A 19581-nucleotide genomic window follows, 5' to 3' on the forward strand; every position below is an offset into this window, starting at 1 on the left:
AACAAGCGGGCAAAAGGACAGTCTTATCTGCCACGAGGCAGAGGAAAGGGTAAGAGAGGGCAGCAAGCAGCCCCTGCCCAGGACCAGAAGCCCGCCCCGGGTTCTACAAAGCCATCAGCATGACGCTGGGGCTTTACAAGCGGACTCAGGAGCGGTGGGGGGTCGACTAAAGATTTTCAGCAATCAGTGGGCTCGCTCACAGGTGGACCTGTGGATCCTGCAGATAGTATCTCAGGGTTACATGTTGGAATTCGAAAGATCTCCCCCTCGCCGTTTCCTAAAGTCTGCTTTACCAACGTCTCCCTCAGAAAGGGCGACGGTATTGGAAGCCATTCACAAGCTGTATTCTCAGCAGGTGATAGTCAAGGTACCCCTCCTACAACAGGGAAAGGGGTATTATTCCACACTATTTGTGGTACCGAAGCCGGACGGTTCGGTAAGACCTATTCTAAATCTGAAATCCTTGAACCTGTACATACAGAAATTCAAGTTCAAGATGGAGTCACTAAGAGCAGTGATAGCGAATCTGGAAGAAGGGGACTTCATGGTGTCCCTGGACATAAAAGATGCTTATCTGCATGTCCCAATTTACCCCTCACACCAAGGGTATCTCAGGTTCGTGATACAAGACTGTCATTATCAGTTTCAAACGCTGCCGTTTGGTTTGTCCACGGCACCTCGGGTCTTTACCAAGGTAATGACCGAAATGATGGTTCTTCTACGAAGAAAAGGCGTATTAATTATCCCTTACTTGGACGATCTCCTGATAAGGGCAAAGTCCAGAGAACAGCTGGAAGTCGGTGTAGCACTAACCCAAGTAGTGCTTCAACAACACGGGTGGATTCTGAATCTTCCAAAATCTCAATTGTCCCCAACAACACGTCTGCTGTTCCTGGGAATGATTCTGGACACGGTTCAGAAAAAGGTGTTTCTCCCGGAGGAGAAAGCAAGGGAGTTATCCGAACTTGTCAGGAACCTCCTAAAACCAGGAAATGTGTCAGTACATCAATGCACAAGAGTCCTGGGAAAGATGGTGGCTTCTTACGAAGCAATTCCATTCGGCAGATTCCATGCACGAATATATCAGTGGGATCTGCTGGACAAATGGTCCGGATCGCATCTGCACATGCATCAGCGGATAACACTGTCACCAAGGACAAGGTTGTCTCTCCTGTGGTGGTTGCAGAGTGCCCATCTGTTAGAGGGCCGCAGGTTCGGCATACAGGACTGGGTCCTGGTGACTACGGATGCCAGCCTACGGGGCTGGGGAGCAGTCACACAGGGAAGAAACTTCCAGGGTGTATGGTCAAACCTGGAGACGTCTCTTCACATAAATATACTAGAGCTAAGAGCGATCTACAATGCTCTAAGCCTGGCGAAACCGCTGCTTCAGGGTCAGCCGGTGTTGATCCAGTCGGACAACATCACGGCAGTCGCCCACGTAAACAGACAAGGCGGCACGAGAAGCAGAAGAGCAATGACAGAAGCTGCAAGGATTCTTCGCTGGGCGGAAAATCATGTCATAGCACTGTCAGCAGTGTTCATCCCGGGAGTGGACAACTGGGAAGCAGACTTCCTCAGCAGACACGACCTTCACCCGGGAGAGTGGGAACTTCATCCGGAAGTTTTCCACATGATTGTGAACCATTGGGAAAAACCAAAGGTGGACATGATGGCGTCTCGCCTCAACAAAAAAACTGGACAGATATTGCGCCAGGTCAAGAGACCCTCAGGCAATAGCTGTGGACGCTCTGGTAACACCGTGGGTGTACCAGTCAGTGTATGTGTTTCCTCCTCTGCCTCTCATACCAAAGGTACTGAGAATTATACGGAAAAGGGGAGTAAGAACAATACTAGTGGCTCCGGATTGGCCAAGAAGAACTTGGTATCCGGAACTTCAAGAGATGCTCACGGAAGATCCGTGGCCTCTACCTCTAAGAAGGGATCTGCTTCAGCAGGGACCTTGTATGTTCCAAGACTTACCGCGACTGCGTTTGACGGCATGGCGGTTGAACGCCGGATTCTAAAAGAAAAGGGCATTCCAGAGGAAGTTATTCCTACCTTGATTAAAGCTAGGAAGGAAGTGACCGCACAACATTATCACCGCATTTGGAGAAAATATGTTGCGTGGTGTGAGGCCAAGAAGGCCCCAACGGAAGAATTTCAATTGGGTCGATTCCTACATTTCCTGCAGGCAGGATTGTCTATGGGCCTCAAATTGGGGTCTATTAAAGTTCAAATTTCGGCCTTATCAATCTTCTTCCAGAAAGAATTGGCTTCAGTGCCTGAAGTACAAACTTTTGTCAAGGGTGTACTACATATACAACCCCCAATTGTGCATCCAGTGGCACCGTGGGATCTAAACGTAGTTTTGGAATTTCTCAAATCTCATTGGTTTGAGCCTCTCAAATCGGTAGATTTGAAGTATCTTACATGGAAAGTAACCATGCTATTGGCACTGGCTTCAGCCAGGAGAGTTTCAGAGTTGGCGGCTTTATCGTACAAAAGCCCATATCTGATTTTCCATTCGGACAGGGCAGAACTGCGGACACGTCCTCATTTTCTCCCTAAGGTGGTTTCGGCTTTTCACTTGAACCAGCCTATTGTGGTGCCTGCGGCTACTAGCGACTTGGAGGACTCCAAGTTACTGGACGTTGTCAGAGCATTGAAAATATATATTTCAAGGACAGCTGGAGTCAGAAAATCTGACTCGTTGTTTATCTTGTATGCACCCAACAAGATGGGTGCTCCTGCGTCTAAGCAGACGATTGCTCGTTGGATCTGTAGCACAATTCAACTTGCACATTCTGTGGCAGGCCTGCCACAGCCTAAAACTGTAAAAGCCCACTCCACAAGGAAGGTGGGCTCATCTTGGGCGGCTGCCCGAGGGGTCTCGGCATTACAACTTTGCCGAGCAGCTACGTGGTCAGGGGAGAACACGTTTGTAAAATTTTACAAATTTGATACTCTGGCTAAAGAGGACTTGGAGTTCTCTCATTCGGTGCTGCAGAGTCATCCGCACTCTCCCGCCCGTTTGGGAGCTTTGGTATAATCCCCATGGTCCTGACGGAGTCCCCAGCATCCACTAGGACGTTAGAGAAAATAAGAATTTACTTACCGATAATTCTATTTCTCGTAGTCCGTAGTGGATGCTGGGCGCCCATCCCAAGTGCGGATTGTCTGCATTACTTGTACATAGTTATTGTTACAAAAATCGGGTTATTATTGTTGTGAGCCATCTTTTTTAAGAGGCTACTTCTTTGTTATCATACTGTTAACTGGGTTCAGATCACAAGTTGTACGGTGTGATTGGTGTGGCTGGTATGAGTCTTACCCGGGATTCAAGATCCTTCCTTATTGTGTACGCTCGTCCGGGCACAGTACCTAACAGAGGCTTGGAGGAGGGTCATAGGGGGAGGAGCCAGTACACACCATGTGATCCTAAAAGCTTGCTTTTGTGCCCTGTCTCCTGCGGAGCCGCTATTCCCCATGGTCCTGACGGAGTCCCCAGCATCCACTACGGACTACGAGAAATAGAATTATCGGTAAGTAAATTCTTATTTTCTGTTCCGTTGATTCTATTTTCACGTTTTTTTAAAATGTCTTTTGTGTGTATGATACAAAAGAAAATTATGTACCGTGCCTGTGAACCTGCCCCCCCCCCCCCCCCCACCTTTTATTCATTTAGTCAGATCTTAAGTAAAAATTCATATAAAAGCACGAGATGCTATATATATATATATATATATATATATATATATATATATATATATATATATATATATATATATATATATATATATATATATATATATATATATATATAAATGTGGTTATTGTTTAACATTATAATACATTTTATTGTATTAGTGAACATCATTTCAGAATTTAGTAGGTTGTTCATCTGTTTCAAGGATAGTAATGCTGATAAATATGAGATGTGAGCAATGTAAATTGTGCATGTTGTGTAATTCCTGATTCTGGAAGAGATCACCGACTGGTGGGAATAATTATCTGATCGCTCCTGGGCTACAATTTGTTGATTATACACCCATTTAATTTTTATTTACAGTTTCAGTTCTCACGCATTAACTCTTAAGAATCCACACCAATCCACTTAGTGTTTTTATTTTCGAGGTATTAATTTTAAAGCTCATGTTACCTTGATGAGGTTAATCCCTTCCCCCACCCCTACATTAGTGCATATGGGATGTAAAGGTCAAATGTAATCCTTCACATATAATCTTGGGTGATAGCAGAGATGCTTCTTGCTTTCCAAGTCTGCTTGGACTTCTAAAGCTTGCCTATTACCTTAGCACACAACTGCTGTAATTTCACATTTCATTGGTTAATCGACAGACTGCATTGTCATGAGTAATGATCTGACACCACAATATGGCTGCCCGCACATTCTCGTTACCTTACAACCATAAGAGTTTCATGCCTCCTTTTGAATTACTGAATGTGTTAAAATGGGGGAGGGGGGGGGGGGGGGTGGAACAACAACTAGAGGCTAGATTCACTAAGAAGGAAAAAGTGCAGGTGTTGCCTACATCGTTCTAGCTATCCTTTATCTAGTATATTCTAGGGAAAAACTAGAATCTTGTTGCTATGGGCAATAAATCCAAATTTTTCCTTTTTAGACATTTTAGTAAATCTACCCCCTAGTGTTGACTTGTATACAACATACTTTGGATCAAATTAAATAAAAATAATGTTTATGTGCAAATACGTACTTTTCCATACAGGGCCTAATATTTTCTTACATTTTACCAGTTTGCAGACTTACTGAAGCAGACTGCTGATTGGTTAGCTGTAGAGTAGTGTGCTGTGTTGGGAAATCACCCTTTATGTCGGTATAATAGGCAAAACGCTGGGATGGAGGGGGGGGGGGTTCAAGTTGCCCGGAAGCCCCCCTTTCCTCACAGCCTGGCTTGCGGCCACATCATTCAGTATAAAAGGCGTAATGGAGTCTGCTGTGTGTCTCTGGGGATCTGAGTGCTCAATCATTACACCAGAGAGAATCCGGTAAGTGGCTTACCGTGATCATTAGGCCTGCATAAGTTACGGTGTTACACAAACTGCACTTTGTTTGGGGCAGACTATGGGGAGTATCCAACTAACCTCCCCGAAGCGATGCAGTTATCCGCGGTAAATGACTGCGGGTAATCGGTTACACCCCTATAGCTTGTTACATGCTAATTATGCATCTTTCATGGGCATTTGGAAATCACCCTCCAGAAATCCTGCGTTTGCCATGAGTATACAACAGAGACAAATACATTCAGTGCTAGTCCACTTGGGAACCGGTATCCGGTCTTTAGGCCGACAGTAAAAAGGTCAACAGTCAGTAGGTCGACCATTATTGCCCGACATGCATTAGGTTGACATGGTCAAAAAGACGAAATGCCAGTGGTCGACACAGCATATTGTCGACATGAGTATTTTCCAATTATTTTTTCTTTTTTACTTAACCATCCTCGTGGACTACAATTGGTGTCTGAAGTATGGCGAGCTAAGCGGTGCACTAATTGAGGGTCCAAATTGACACCCCAAAAACTGGAGGAAAAAAAAAAAGTGTTGACCATTCTCATGTTGATTTTTTTGGTTGTGTCGAACTTTTGGTGTCGACCTTTTTACAATCTATCTAATGAACCATATCCCTGGGAACAGATGCCATGTTTTATTGTGTAATTGTGTCCATATCCACCGGGGGCAGCATTAGTTGCTACTGAACATCCTCCACCTCTGCTGGCTCATGACCTCTGTAAGAACCAAATCTCGTTCTGTCTGTTGGCTGCCGCTGGGTTTGTATATCCCGCAACAATAAATGTGTCCTGTACACAGAGATCTGGAGACTCGAGCAGCTCGGCCAGCAAGGAAATTTCATGCATTATTGACTCCTCATTGGTTGCTCCGGTAAAAGCTCTGTAAGAAGAGGATATAGTGTCAGTCTCTATATAAGCCTTCATGGTAAACAGGTGGAGATGGAAAAATGGCTGTAACAAATCTTGATAGAATAGCAACCTATACGATCAGTAGAAACCAGTGACATCATGGAGGCTTGAGCCTTGAAGTGCCTCCTATGATAACATGATTAGGAGCTTGGGTTCAGCCTGGAAAATGCTTACTGCACTGTGTGTATGAGAACGGTCCACTCAGGAGGATCATGTATCCACACCACGGAAAAAGAGACCTTAGTTTTGTACTGGATGATGTTGCCATCTGGGATGTGACCATTGTTTATTGTGTAACCTCAAATCCATGCAATTCGTTGTTTGCGTGGATGTAACGATAATGCAGTATTATTACATGAGACATATAACAATATATCCTGTTGTCGTACAGCGGATCATGCAGTGTGTACAGCAATGCAATATTGCTGGGTCACACCATCATTCAGGTGTGGACCCAGTTTAACATTTAAATTGTCATCCGATTCATTGGGAATCCCTGTGAAGTGAAATTAATTCTGATTCTAAGGTTGCAGAATTTACTCTATATGTAGGTGGCAAAATATGGGTTGAGAACTTTTCTGGTTTTACTGTGGCCTTCAAGAAGATGACAACTGTACAGCTGGTAGACAGTGGCCACCATCTGACCATACTTACTGCTATATCCTACCATACTGCTATATCCTACCCTTAGCGATGGTGATTCAGTCTTGCCTTGTTGTTGCACTTACAGCAATATTGCACCAATTGCTGCGTTTCTCTGGCTACAGAGAGTGCTTTATTACTTCAGGTGCTGAATACATGGTGTTGAAGCCGTCTTCAACTATAGTGTGAAGTAACCTTGGCATCTACTTATTTTGTGCACAAGCTGTTTGGTTGCCGCTTTCAGCTCTTTGCTTGTAAACACTTCTTTTGGTGACACCACCTAGGAAAGATAGGGAAGCATTTTTAATGAAAACGAAAGAAAGATAGAGGAAGAAAATGCGCTGTTCACGGCTGCTATGAATGCTGGTGCTTTTCCAGGTAGAAAATGATAGCCGCATTCGGCGTACTCGATCCCTGGTGCAACAGTTTGTAGTAAAAAAGTGAATGCTCCTCACCTGTCATATGAGATTTATTAACACTGAGAGCAGAAAATTCTCCATGCAGCATTCTGCCTTGTGCATTAAGGGCTTGATTCAAAGTTGGACGCAGGTATTGTGTCCCACGAAGATTGCAGATCATTGGGAATCTGCAGGCGCGCAAGGTCCATTCTGCGCATGTGCAGAATAGGACTTGCGTTGTGGCACAGAGTTCCCCTCTGCCACTGCCTGATTAACCGGCAACGGTGTTGAGGGGGCAGGGGGAGGCCTGCATTTCTGAAAATGGGGGCATGTCGCCCTGTTTTCTGGGAGGGCAGAGCCAAGGGTCTGCTGGTCACCACACAGACTTCCTCGCAGCCCCTGCTTCCATTGGCCAGCTGTGCAAGCAGGGGCTTACCCAGCTAGCCATCTGCGTGAAACATTGCGACCGAAGGATCGCAGCTGCATGCAGGAGGCGTCTCTTCTACTGAGACGTCTACTGCGTGTCCCTCCTAGAGATTGTATGGAAATGCTAAGCTGCTTGCTTGAGACATTGAGCTTCCATCCATCAGACTGACGGGCATTTTATCTGACCCTGTAGTTATCACAGGCATACACTGTTAAATCTCTCTCAGTGTAAGTCACATGATATTGGTGCTCCGCCCCTGGGGAGGATACATTTCCCCGTTCCTGCCCATGTGAAGGAACAGGGAAATGTCCGTCGGTCGGCCGCTGCAGGGCATACACTGCCCGATGCGGCCGATATGCCACTTTCAAAATATCGGATCTGAGGGATATGCTGGTCCGTTATGTCTGACCGATTTTGATATTATCGGAACGGTTGCCCGCGTACACGCTGCAAATATCTGGTCGATCTACCGATATCGGCTACGATAGTTGCTTGTATGCCTAGCATTAGCTAAGGAGTGAATAGGATGTGAACATATACAGCAGAAGGTTGACATTAATGTCGACATTGACGGAATCACGACATAGAAAAAGACATTACAACGATGTCGGCATTGTGAATGTCTAACATATATACCGAACCACTTTTAACACTATAAAATTTATGCTACACGATTGGTTATATAATGGGTTCTATGGGGGTCATTCTGAGTTGATCGCTCGCTAGCTACTTTTAGCAGCCGTGCAAACGCATAGTTGCCATCCACGGGGGAGTGTATTTATGCTTTGCAAGTGTGCGAACGCCTTTGCAGCCGAGCGCAGCAAAAACATTTTGTGCAGTTTCAGAGTAGCTCTGGACTTACTCAGCCCTTGCGATCACTTCAGTCTTTTTGGTGGCGGAATTGATGTTGGACACCCACCCTGCAAATGCCTGGACACGCCTGCGTTTTCCCAAACACTCCCAGAAAACGGTCAGTTGACACCCATAAACGCCCTCTCTCTGTCAATCACCTTGCGTTTGGCTGTGCGAATGGTATCTTCGCTAAATCCATCGCCCAGCACGATCCTCTTTGTACCTGTATGACGTGCCTGCGCATTGCGGTGCATACACATTCGCAGTTTTGACGTTTTTTTACCTGATCGCTGCCCTGTGAAAATCGTCAGCGAGCGATCAACTCGGAATGACTCCCTATGTACTAAGCTTTGGAGAGAGATAAAGGTACCAGCCTATCAGCTCCTGTCATTTTTCAAACACAGCCTGTAACAGGGCAGTTAGAGCTGATCGTAGATGTGCGAAAAAAATGTACATCTACGATCAAAATCTCTGACATTCAGGAGGACGCCCAGCACAGGACTAATCCGCCCGCATGCCAGGCCCTACCCACCGTTCCCCCGCAGACGTGCAAAAGCATCGGCACAGCGGCGATGCCATCACACCTGCCGAGTAGCTCCCTGCCTACGCAGCCTAGCTGTGAGGGCAGGCGGCTACCCTCCATGTTCAAGGTCACAGTGGCTGCGTGTGACGTCACGCAGCCGCCCGCAAACGGGACGAACTGTACCCCACCAATGCCGCCGACACGCCCCTCCCGCCCCGCGACCTCCTCTGTCAATCAAAGAGAGGCGATCGCACAAGTGAGATGCAGTTGCAGTGTGTCTTCTGTTAATGCGCACACTTCACCGGACATCAGGCAGCGTACCAGTCTGATTCAGGCCCTAAGCTGGGACTTTATATCTCTCTACTTTATCGCTCATCAAGGCTTAGTAAATAGACCCCATAGTTCTCTGGCTTTTCCATGGTAGCAAAATGGCTAACCATTGGCTGGCTGGATATGTTGTTTGTCCTGATTGCTTGAAGCATGCTACGGCATTCAATATCTATATTTTTTTAAAGTACATATTATGAGAACCCTAACTCTACTCAGGCACATGCAGCCTAAGGGGAAGTATGTGTATAATCGGGGATAAGGCGGTTTTCTTTGAACTGTCTAGTACAGCGTGTGATACTTCAGTATGAATCCGTCACAGAGGTTTCATCAGTCTTATTAGTAGGCAAGATTATACTTGTCTCACCGCGATATTCGTCTGCGCGCCTCTCTGCTTGCTGCTGGTTCCGAGCAACGCTGATTGAAGCACTCCTAAGGGACTAGTGCTGAGTTGGGTGTATGCCTGTTTGCTTAGTATATGACATATACAATATGCAAGTGTGTAAAGAGCGTGCTCACATAAAGTGATGAAACCTATGAAATTCTGTCATTTGTGCCTCCTCACGATGGAGAGTCGGAACCGAAGAGGTAAGAGGCGTGCAAAGACAGACTGCTTGCAGTAAGGGTGTGCTCATGTAGCAACAATATGAGGCAGACTCTCACTGACACATGCCTCAGTAGCCAAGTTTGGATCGACCTCTACATCCCAATGTTGAGAATCCCAACAGGGGAAGGGCAGTGGGGATTCCGGCACCAGGCTTGTGATCCTATTCGGGATGCCTGTGTCAGCATTCTGAGTAGTATCTATTTCGATTGCCAGGATCCTGACTGGATCCCCACTAGCCATATCAATTGTGGCTGCCTCAGGGCTGGTGCAAATACAGGTTAATGAGGATGAGGTTAATGAGAATGCAGCATTAGCTGCGTTCACCTCAGCAGACTTGTTACAATTGGTTGCTTGCATTTCTGCAGGAGTAGGAAGATCATACTGGTTGTATTATAGACAGATTTTTTTTGTTTTGTTTAAACCCCCCCCAACAAAAAACAAAACAAACCCCCCCCCCAAAAAAAAACAACAACAAACCATATAGTAAATCTATATTTAGCCATCAAATGTAAAAAAAAAACAAACAAAATCTCCCCCTACTCTTGTGCGTCTGACCTAGTTGGGGTGTAAGTACGCCTGGCACATACATTACCGGTGCAGACAGCGGGCTCGGCATATGGGCGTAATTCAGTGGCACTGTTCTTACTTGGGCCTTTTTAGAGAATTATTATTTTCACGCACGTGCCTTGAAGTGTTCATGTAAAGAATTAAAATATCCTCTCCAGACATTTGCAGAGTATAATCTTTCTTATGTAAATACAATGAGAGGGGGGGGGGGGGGGGGGGGCGGTTTAGGGTCAAACTGTGGTAACAGAGGGTTATGGTAGGACTACTTTATGTACCAGGACTACTTTATGTACCAGGTGTCGGGATGCCGCTGATGGTACTCTGACCACCAGTATCTCAGGTGCCGAGATCCCGATACCATCCCCTATTTTGCTGGGTCAATAATTACCCCACCTACTTCCGTAGACAGAAATCCTCCGCACATGACCCGTTGTGGGTATTTGAGTGGTTCAGGTTGTGAACCGCTGATGTAATTCATAAACTCTTTATTTGCAGTAAATAAGCACATGAACCAAAATGTTTATACATTACAATAATGTCCATGGTAGTCGACACCCCCAGTCTTGCAGACCGATGTAGAGACAGTGGGTTCTGTACTGCTGGGTACACATTAAATGATGTGCAGACGACACGATGCTCGTCTGGATTTCCTTTCAACCCCCAGAACAAGCGACATAGGGGCAGATGCTGGAGAAGGCATAAGGAAGTGATAAACCAGTGAAAAATGCAAGGTGATAAACGCACCAGCCAATCAGCTCCTAACTGTTAATTTACATATTGGAGCTGATTGGCTGGTGTGTTTATCACCTTGCATTTATCACTGGTTTATCACTTATGCCGTCTCCAGGTTAATACATCTGCCCTATAGTGCATACACACTGTGCAATCTTTCAAACAACTGAACAATATATCTTGCATCCTTTGATCGTTAAGATTGCTGTTGAATATAAGGCGGCAATCGGTTGTTAGGCAGGTTCAGCCTTAGAATGGATTGCCGCTTTGAATTCAGAATCGGTTGTGCTGAAATTCAGCTGCTACTGTGAAATCAACACACATTACCTAGCTCCCTGCAAGTCAGATCTATAATCCATTGTGGGGCATTGGAGGGCACCTGGGATTAGTAGTTTGAATTTTCATTTGCGGGTCGGAAAATGCACTATATATTCTTTCTCTAACGTCCTAGTGGATGCTGGGGACTCCGAAAGGACCATGGGGGATAGCGGCTCCGCAGGAGACTGGGCACAAAAGTAAAAAGCTTTAGGACTACCTGGTGTGCTCTGGCTCCTCCCCCTATGACCCTCCTCCAAGCCTCAGTTAGATTTTTGTGCCCGAACGAGACGGGTGCAGGCTAAGGGGCTCTCCTGAGCTGCTTAGTGTAAAAGTTTAAAGTAGGTTTTTTATTTTCAGTGAGACCTGCTGGCAACAGGCTCACTGCACCGAGGGACTAAGGGGAGAAGAAGCGAACTCACCTGCGTGCAGAGTGGATTGGGCTTCTTAGGCTACTGGACATTAGCTCCAGAGGGACGATCACAGGCCCAGCCATGGATGGGTCCCGGAGCCGCGCCGCCGGCCCCCTTACAGAGCCAGAAGAGTGAAGCGGTCCGGAAAATCGGCGGCAGAAGACGTCCTGTCTTCAATAAGGTAGCGCACAGCACCGCAGCTGTGCGCCATTGCTCTCAGCACACTTCACACTCCGGTCACTGAGGGTGCAGGGCGCTGGGGGGGGCGCCCTGAGACGCAATAAAAAACCTTTTTTTGGCAAAAAATACATCACATATAGCTCCTGGGCTATATGGATGCATTTAACCCCTGCCAATTTTTCCATTAAAAAGCGGGAGAAAGGCTCCGCCCCCTTCTCGGCGGCCTATCTCCTCAGCACACTGGCGCCATTTTTTCCTCACAGCTCCGTTGGAGGAAGGCTCCCTGACTCTCCCCTGCAGTCCTGCACTACAGAAACAGGGTAAAACAAGAGAGGGGGGGCACTAAATTGGCATATTAATATATACAGCAGCTATATTAGGGAAAAACACTTATATAAGGTTATCCCTGTATATATATAGCGCTCTGGTGTGTGCTGGCAAACTCTCTCCCTCTGTCTCCCCAAAGGGCTAGTGGGGTCCTGTCCTCTATCAGAGCATTCCCTGTGTGTGTGCTGTGTGTCGGTACGCTGTGTCGACATGTATGAGGAGGAAAATGGTGTGGAGGCGGAGCAATTGCCTGTGTTAGTGATGTCACCCCCTAGGGAGTCGACACCTGACTGGATGGTCTTATGGAAAGAATTACGTGATAGTGTCGGCACTTTACAAAAGACTGTTGACGACATGAGACAGCCGGCAAATCAGTTAATACCTGTACAGGCGTCTCAAACACCGTCAGGGGCTATAAAACGCCCGTTACCTCAGGTCGATACAGACACTGACACTGACTCCAGTGTCGACGGTGAGGAAACAAACGTATTTTCCAGTAGGGCCACACGTTACATGATCACGGCAATGAAGGAGGTTTTGAACATTTCTGATACTACAAGTACCACAAAAAAGGGTATTATGTGGGGTGTGAAAAAACTACCCGTAATTTTTCCAGAATCAGATGAATTAAATGAGGTGTGTGATGAAGCGTGGGTTTCCCCCGATAAAAAACTGCTAATTTCTAAAAAATTACTGGCATTATACCCTTTCCCGCCAGAGGTTAGGGCACGTTGGGAAACACCCCCTAGAGTGGATAAGGCGCTCACACGCTTATCAAAACAAGTGGCGTTACCGTCTCCTGATACGGCCGCCCTCAAGGAACCAGCTGATAGGAAGCTGGAAAATATCATAAAAAGTATATACACACATACTGGTATTCTACTGCGACCAGCAATCGCCTCAGCCTGGATGTGCAGTGGCTTGGTCGGATTCCCTAACTGAAAATATTGATACCCTGGACAGGGACAATATATTATTGACTATAGAGCATTTAAAGGATGCATTTCTATATATGCGAGATGCACAGAGAGATATTTGCACTCTGGCATCAAGAGTAAGTGCGATGTCCATTTCTGCCAGAAGAGGATTATGGACGCGACAGTGGTCAGGGGATGCGGATTCCAAACGGCATATGGAAGTATTGCCGTATAAAGGGGAGGAGTTATTTGGGGTCGGTCTATCGGACCTGGTGGCCACGGCAACTGCTGGGAAATCCACCTTTTTACCCCAAGTCACCTCGCAGCAGAAAAAGATACCGTCTTTTCAGGCTCAGTCCTTTCGTCCCCATAAGGGCAAGCGGGCAAAAGGCCACTCATATCTGCCCCGGGGCAGAGGAAGGGGAAAAAGACTGCAGCAGACAGCCTCTTCCCACGAACAGAAGCCCTCCCCCGCTTCTGCCAAGTCCTCAGCATGACGCTGGGGCCTTACAAGCGGACTCAGGCACGGTGGGGGCCCGTCTCAAGAATTTCAGCGCGCAGTGGGCTCACTCGCAAGTGGACCCCTGGATCCTGCAGGTAGTATCTCAGGGGTACAAATTGGAATTCGAGACGTCTCCCCCTCGCCGGTTCCTGAAGTCTGCTTTACCAACGTCTCCCCCCGACAGGGAGGCGGTATTGGAAGCCATTCACAAGCTGTATTCCCAGCAAGTGATAATCAAGGTACCCCTCCTACAACAGGGAAAGGGGTATTATTCCACGCTGTTTGTGGTACCGAAGCCGGACGGCTCGGTGAGACCCATTTTAAATCTGAAATCCTTGAACACTTACATAAAAAGGTTCAAGTTCAAGATGGAGTCACTCAGAGCAGTGATAGCGAACCTGGAAGAAGGGGACTATATGGTGTCTCTGGACATCAAGGATGCTTACCTCCATGTCCCAATTTGCCCTTCTCACCAAGGGTACCTCAGGTTTGTGGTACAGAACTGTCAATATCAGTTTCAGACGCTGCCGTTTGGATTGTCCACGGCACCCCGGGTCTTTACCAAGGTAATGGACGAAATGATGATTCTTCTTCGAAGAAAAGGCGTCTTAATTATCCCTTACTTGGACGATCTCCTGATAAGGGCAAGGTCCAGGGAACAGTTAGAGGTCGGAGTAGCACTATCTCAAGTAGTACTACGACAGCACGGGTGGATTCTAAATATTCCAAAATCGCAGCTAATTCCGACGACACGTCTGCTGTTCCTAGGGATGATTCTGGACACAGTCCAGAAAAAGGTGTTTCTCCCGGAGGAGAAAGCCAGGGAGATATCCGAGCTAGTCAGGAACCTCCTAAAACCAGGCCAAGTGTCAGTACATCAATGCACAAGGGTCCTGGGAAAGATGGTGGCTTCTTACGAAGCGATTCCATTCGGCAGATTCCACGCAAGAACTTTTCAGTGGGATCTGCTGGACAAATGGTCCGGATCGCATCTTCAAATGCATCAGCGGATAACCCTGTCTCCAAGGACAAGGGTGTCTCTCCTGTGGTGGTTACAGAGTGCTCATCTCCTAGAGGGCCGCAGATTCGGCATTCAGGATTGGGTCCTGGTGACCACGGATGCCAGCCTGAGGGGCTGGGGAGCAGTCACACAGGGAAGAAATTTCCAGGGCTTGTGGTCAAGCATGGAAACGTCACTTCACATAAATATCCTGGAACTAAGGGCCATTTACAATGCCCTAAGTCAGGCAAGACCTCTGCTTCAGGGTCAGCCGGTGTTGATCCAGTCGGACAACATCACGGCAGTCGCCCACGTAAACAGACAGGGCGGCACAAGAAGCAGGAGGGCAATGACGGAAGTGGCAAGGATTCTTCGCTGGGCGGAAAATCATGTGATAGCACTGTCAGCAGTGTTCATTCCGGGAGTGGACAACTGGGAAGCAGACTTCCTCAGCAGACACGATCTTTACCCGGGGGAGTGGGGACTTCACCCAGAAGTCTTCCACATGATTGTGAACCGTTGGGAAAAACCAAAGGTGGACATGATGGCGTCCCGCCTCAACAAAAAACTGGACAGATATTGCGCCAGGTCAAGGGACCCTCAGGCAATAGCTGTGGACGCTCTGGTAACACCGTGGGTGTACCAGTCAGTGTATGTGTTCCCTCCTCTTCCTCTCATACCAAAAGTACTGAGAATCATAAGAAGGAGAGGAGTAAAGACTATACTCGTGGCTCCGGATTGGCCAAGAAGGACTTGGTACCCGGAAATTCAAGAGATGCTCACGGAAGACCCGTGGCCTCTACCTCTAAGAAAGGACCTGCTCCAGCAGGGACCATGTCTGTTCCAAGACTTACCGCGGCTGCGTTTGACGGCATGGCGGTTGAACGCCGGATCCTGAAGGAAAAAGGCATTCCAGATGAAGTCATCCCTACCCTGATCAAAGCCAGGAAGAATGTAACCGTACAACATTATCACCGTATTTGGCGAAAATATGTTGCGTGGTGCGAGGCCAGGAAGGCCCCTACAGAGGAATTTCAACTGGGTCGATTCCTGCATTTCCTGCAAACAGGACTGTCTATGGGCCTCAAATTAGGGTCCATTAAGGTTCAAATTTCGGCCCTGTCAATATTCTTCCAAAAAGAACTAGCTTCTGTTCCTGAAGTTCAGACGTTTGTCAAGGGAGTACTGCATATACAGCCTCCTTTTGTGCCTCCAGTGGCACCTTGGGATCTCAATGTAGTTTTGGGTTTCCTTAAATCACATTGGTTTGAACCACTCACCACTGTGGACTTAAAATATCTCACATGGAAAGTGGTAATGCTGTTAGCCCTGGCTTCAGCCAGGCGTGTCTCAGAATTGGCGGCTTTATCCTATAAAAGCCCTTACCTAATTTTTCATACGGACAGGGCAGAATTGAGGACTCGTCCTCAATTTCTCCCTAAGGTGGTTTCAGCATTTCACTTAAACCAGCCTATTGTGGTGCCTGCGGCTACTAGGGACTTGGAGGATTCCAAGTTGCTGGACGTAGTCAGGGCCCTGAAAATATATGTTTCCAGGACGGCTGGAGTCAGAAAATCTGACTCGCTGTTTATCCTGTATGCACCCAACAAGTTGGGTGCTCCTGCTTCTAAGCAGACGATTGCTCGTTGGATTTGTAGTACAATTCAACTTGCACATTCTGTGGCAGGCCTGCCACAGCCAAAATCTGTAAAAGCCAATTCCACACGGAAAGTGGGCTCATCTTGGGCGGCTGCCCGAGGGGTCTCGGCTTTACAACTTTGCCGAGCAGCTATTTGGTCAGGGGCAAACACGTTTGCTAAATTCTACAAATTTGATACCCTGGCTGAGGAGGACCTGGAATTCTCTCATTCGGTGCTGCAGAGTCATCCGCACTCTCCCGCCCGTTTGGGAGCTTTGGTATAATCCCCATGGTCCTTTCGGAGTCCCCAGCATCCACTAGGACGTTAGAGAAAATAAGAATTTACTTACCGATAATTCTATTTCTCATAGTCCGTAGTGGATGCTGGGCGCCCATCCCAAGTGCGGATTGTTTGCATTACTTGTACATAGTTATTGTTACAAAAATCGGGTTATTATTCTTGTGAGCCATCTTTTCAGAGGCTCCTCTGTTATCATGCTGTTAACTGGGTTCAGATCACAAGTTGTACGGTGTGATTGGTGTGGCTGGTATGAGTCTTACCCGGGATTCAAAATCCTTCCTTATTGTGTACGCTCGTCCGGGCACAGTATCCTAACTGAGGCTTGGAGGAGGGTCATAGGGGGAGGAGCCAGTGCACACCAGGTAGTCCTAAAGCTTTTTACTTTTGTGCCCAGTCTCCTGCGGAGCCGCTATTCCCATGGTCCTTTCGGAGTCCCCAGCATCCACTACGGACTACGAGAAATAGAATTATCGGTAAGTAAATTCTTATTTTACGAGTGTTCTCCCCAGGATTTTCTGGAGTATGGTGTTGGTGTTGTGGGGGCACCTTATACTCGCGCGCACGTAACGGTGGCGTGGCACTGCTGGTGTCACTATTGGGGACAGGCCGGCCCCCTCGATGTCACTAGTACGGGTGTGCCCAGCCCATCGCATCACTAATGGGGGCGTGGCCAGCACCTATGGCTTCACCCATGCTCTCCTTTGAATGCGCATGGCATCTATTCACAAGACGGCAGCAGGCACCGGGCAGGCTGTTTTAGCAGGGCACGGCAAAAGGGACAGGGCGCATTTTCCCCTTTAAAAATTGGGCGGGGTGTGCTAAAACAGCCTAGCGTGAACACTACTTTACTGTGCCAGTGGACTTTAATAAATCTCTGCACAGTGAGACAGAGCTGGTGCTTGGCCTCTGTACCATTAATTGATTCTGTACCCATGCACCACGATAGGGGGAGAATGCTGAGCGGGGTAATGGTAAATGGAACGCATGTATGAAGAAGTAACTCATATTCGCTTTGATGATATGGTTCATTTTGCAGATTTTCCCCAACCCCAGCAATATAAACTCCGCCCAGAGCTGCAACCCACATTACAGTCTCTGATACGGTTCTACGTAAATGGGGCGGATGTAACATTGTGCAGGAAATAATAAAATTTAATAAAAGTGACGCTGAGGCTGAGCTGTAATTTGTTCCTCATATAGACAGGTACAGACGTGGGTAGGCATTTAGTAGCTGTAGCACATTGTGATTAAATCCTGTGGAGATGACAAGTAAATTCAATATACCACGTCTTTGTAGACCAGACCCAGTTCAATTTTGTAAATAGATGTCCTCTGGCGTTATTGTGCCCTTCCTCATTATCTCTGCGGCAGGGGGGTAGTACAGGTCAAGGCGCTCTCCGGGCGCTTATTACTTATTATTCTTGCAGCCGAGGGTGTTATTGCTCATCCTTATAAGGCCTGAATAGAAGCCCTACATTTCAGGTCACTTAGACCCTTGCCTTATGTGCAGCTCAGTAATTATTTGTAATATGAAAGTGAATTTCAAGATCAGAAAGTGCCTGGGGAGTGAAGAATGTGCTAATTACGTTGCCCTTGTTCTCTTAGGATGGAAAGGACACATGCTGGCCAAATGGGTTTAACTTTATTAGGACTCATTCTTATCTAAAGTGTTATTTAAGAATAAGCTGCACTAAACGCCTGGCCTGGCCTTTGAGTGCTCGTCTTGAAAGGGATTAAGCATCTCTTGTAAAGCAGAGAATACCCAACACGAGAATTAGAATTGCACCTAAATCCTACCCGTGTACTGTACATAAAAGGTCTTGTAAACATATAGCATCCGGCTGTTGTGATTTTTTTTTTTTATGTCAGCGGCCTGCAGAAGGTTTGTGATCTGCTGGAAGAGGGTCATTCTGAGGACTGAGATTGCCACGACTCCTTGGCATGTCAGGCTTCTAAGAATTCTAACAGTAATAATTTAGTTAAGTATGAACATATTAACGTTTGTTCTTAGCAGAAAAAAACAATTCCGCAACATGTTCTACATGATCTCCAGCTGTATAAGTTGCTAAATATACGTAGCACTTGTGCACTGTTTACTGATAACACCTAATATAACTTTGGCTTCTTTGTAATGAAATCTTAAGGCCAGTACTCACTGGCCGATGCGGGAGAGATGTTTGCTGAGCTAACCGCTCAGCACACATCTCTCCCGCCGCTCAGCACAGCGCGGCAGGCCAATCTAGCGATAGCGATGCGCGGGGCTGCGCATCGCTATCGGTGTAGGGGGTACACACGGAGCGATCAGGCTTAAAATCTAAGCAATCTAGTCAGTTTGCTTAGATTTTAAGCAGCGATCGCTCCGTGAGTACCCCCCTTTAGGAGCGTATCCAATTAGCCATGATCGTTGGCAAAGTTATCACACCTGTTGGCCGAAAAAAACTGCTTATCGCAGGTATGCACACTTCCGGTTTTTGGCCTATTCTATTAGAAAATAACGAAAAATGGGTGACCTGTGATGTGTTAACCAGCAAAACGTGCAGGTCAAAATGGAGAAATCGGCCTGTGCCCCCAAAAATGCCTAAGAATTTTTTTAAAACGCCTAAAAAGTTAGAAAAGCAAGCTTTTTTTGTGTAAAATAAATACTCTCATTCAATTTGAGGTACATAAATATGGGTATAAGTATATATTTGGTCCAGTTAAAGGCACTTTTAAAAACCTTGTCAAAATTACTGATTACTCCCACCTGCAAGCCTAAAAACAATTGTTCCACTCATAAAGCACCCCAATATACATGTCCCTACCTTGTACCCCAATTTCAATAATTTTTCACCCCAAAACGGACATCTTATTATTCGTCCTATATAATAAAAGGCTAAGGCTGCTCCTCACCTTATGAGTGCTGGCTAGAGGCCACCCCAAGGACCAAATGACTTATTTGTGTACTGCAGCTGTGAA

General features: G+C 46.8%; 2 protein-coding genes across 2 annotated transcripts in view; one reads left to right on the forward strand and one right to left on the reverse strand.

The window, feature by feature from the left end:
• The window catches only part of FANCM (FA complementation group M), a 337857-nt gene that overhangs the window by 26436 nt on the left and 291840 nt on the right, over nucleotides 1-19581 (forward strand). The gene's annotated exons all lie outside the window — the stretch shown is intronic.
• The window catches only part of LOC134980627 (heme-binding protein 2-like), a 36564-nt gene continuing 21095 nt past the window's right edge, over nucleotides 4113-19581 (reverse strand). Inside the window, exon 5 of the mRNA XM_063947524.1 lies at nucleotides 4113-5928. Within this exon, the coding sequence (XP_063803594.1) occupies nucleotides 5757-5928 (172 nt within the window). The 3' untranslated portion in view covers nucleotides 4113-5756. The remainder of the gene's footprint in view (nucleotides 5929-19581) is intronic.

Source organism: Pseudophryne corroboree, chromosome 12 (genome assembly GCF_028390025.1).
Source record: "Pseudophryne corroboree isolate aPseCor3 chromosome 12, aPseCor3.hap2, whole genome shotgun sequence".
NCBI lineage: Eukaryota > Metazoa > Chordata > Amphibia > Anura > Myobatrachidae > Pseudophryne > Pseudophryne corroboree.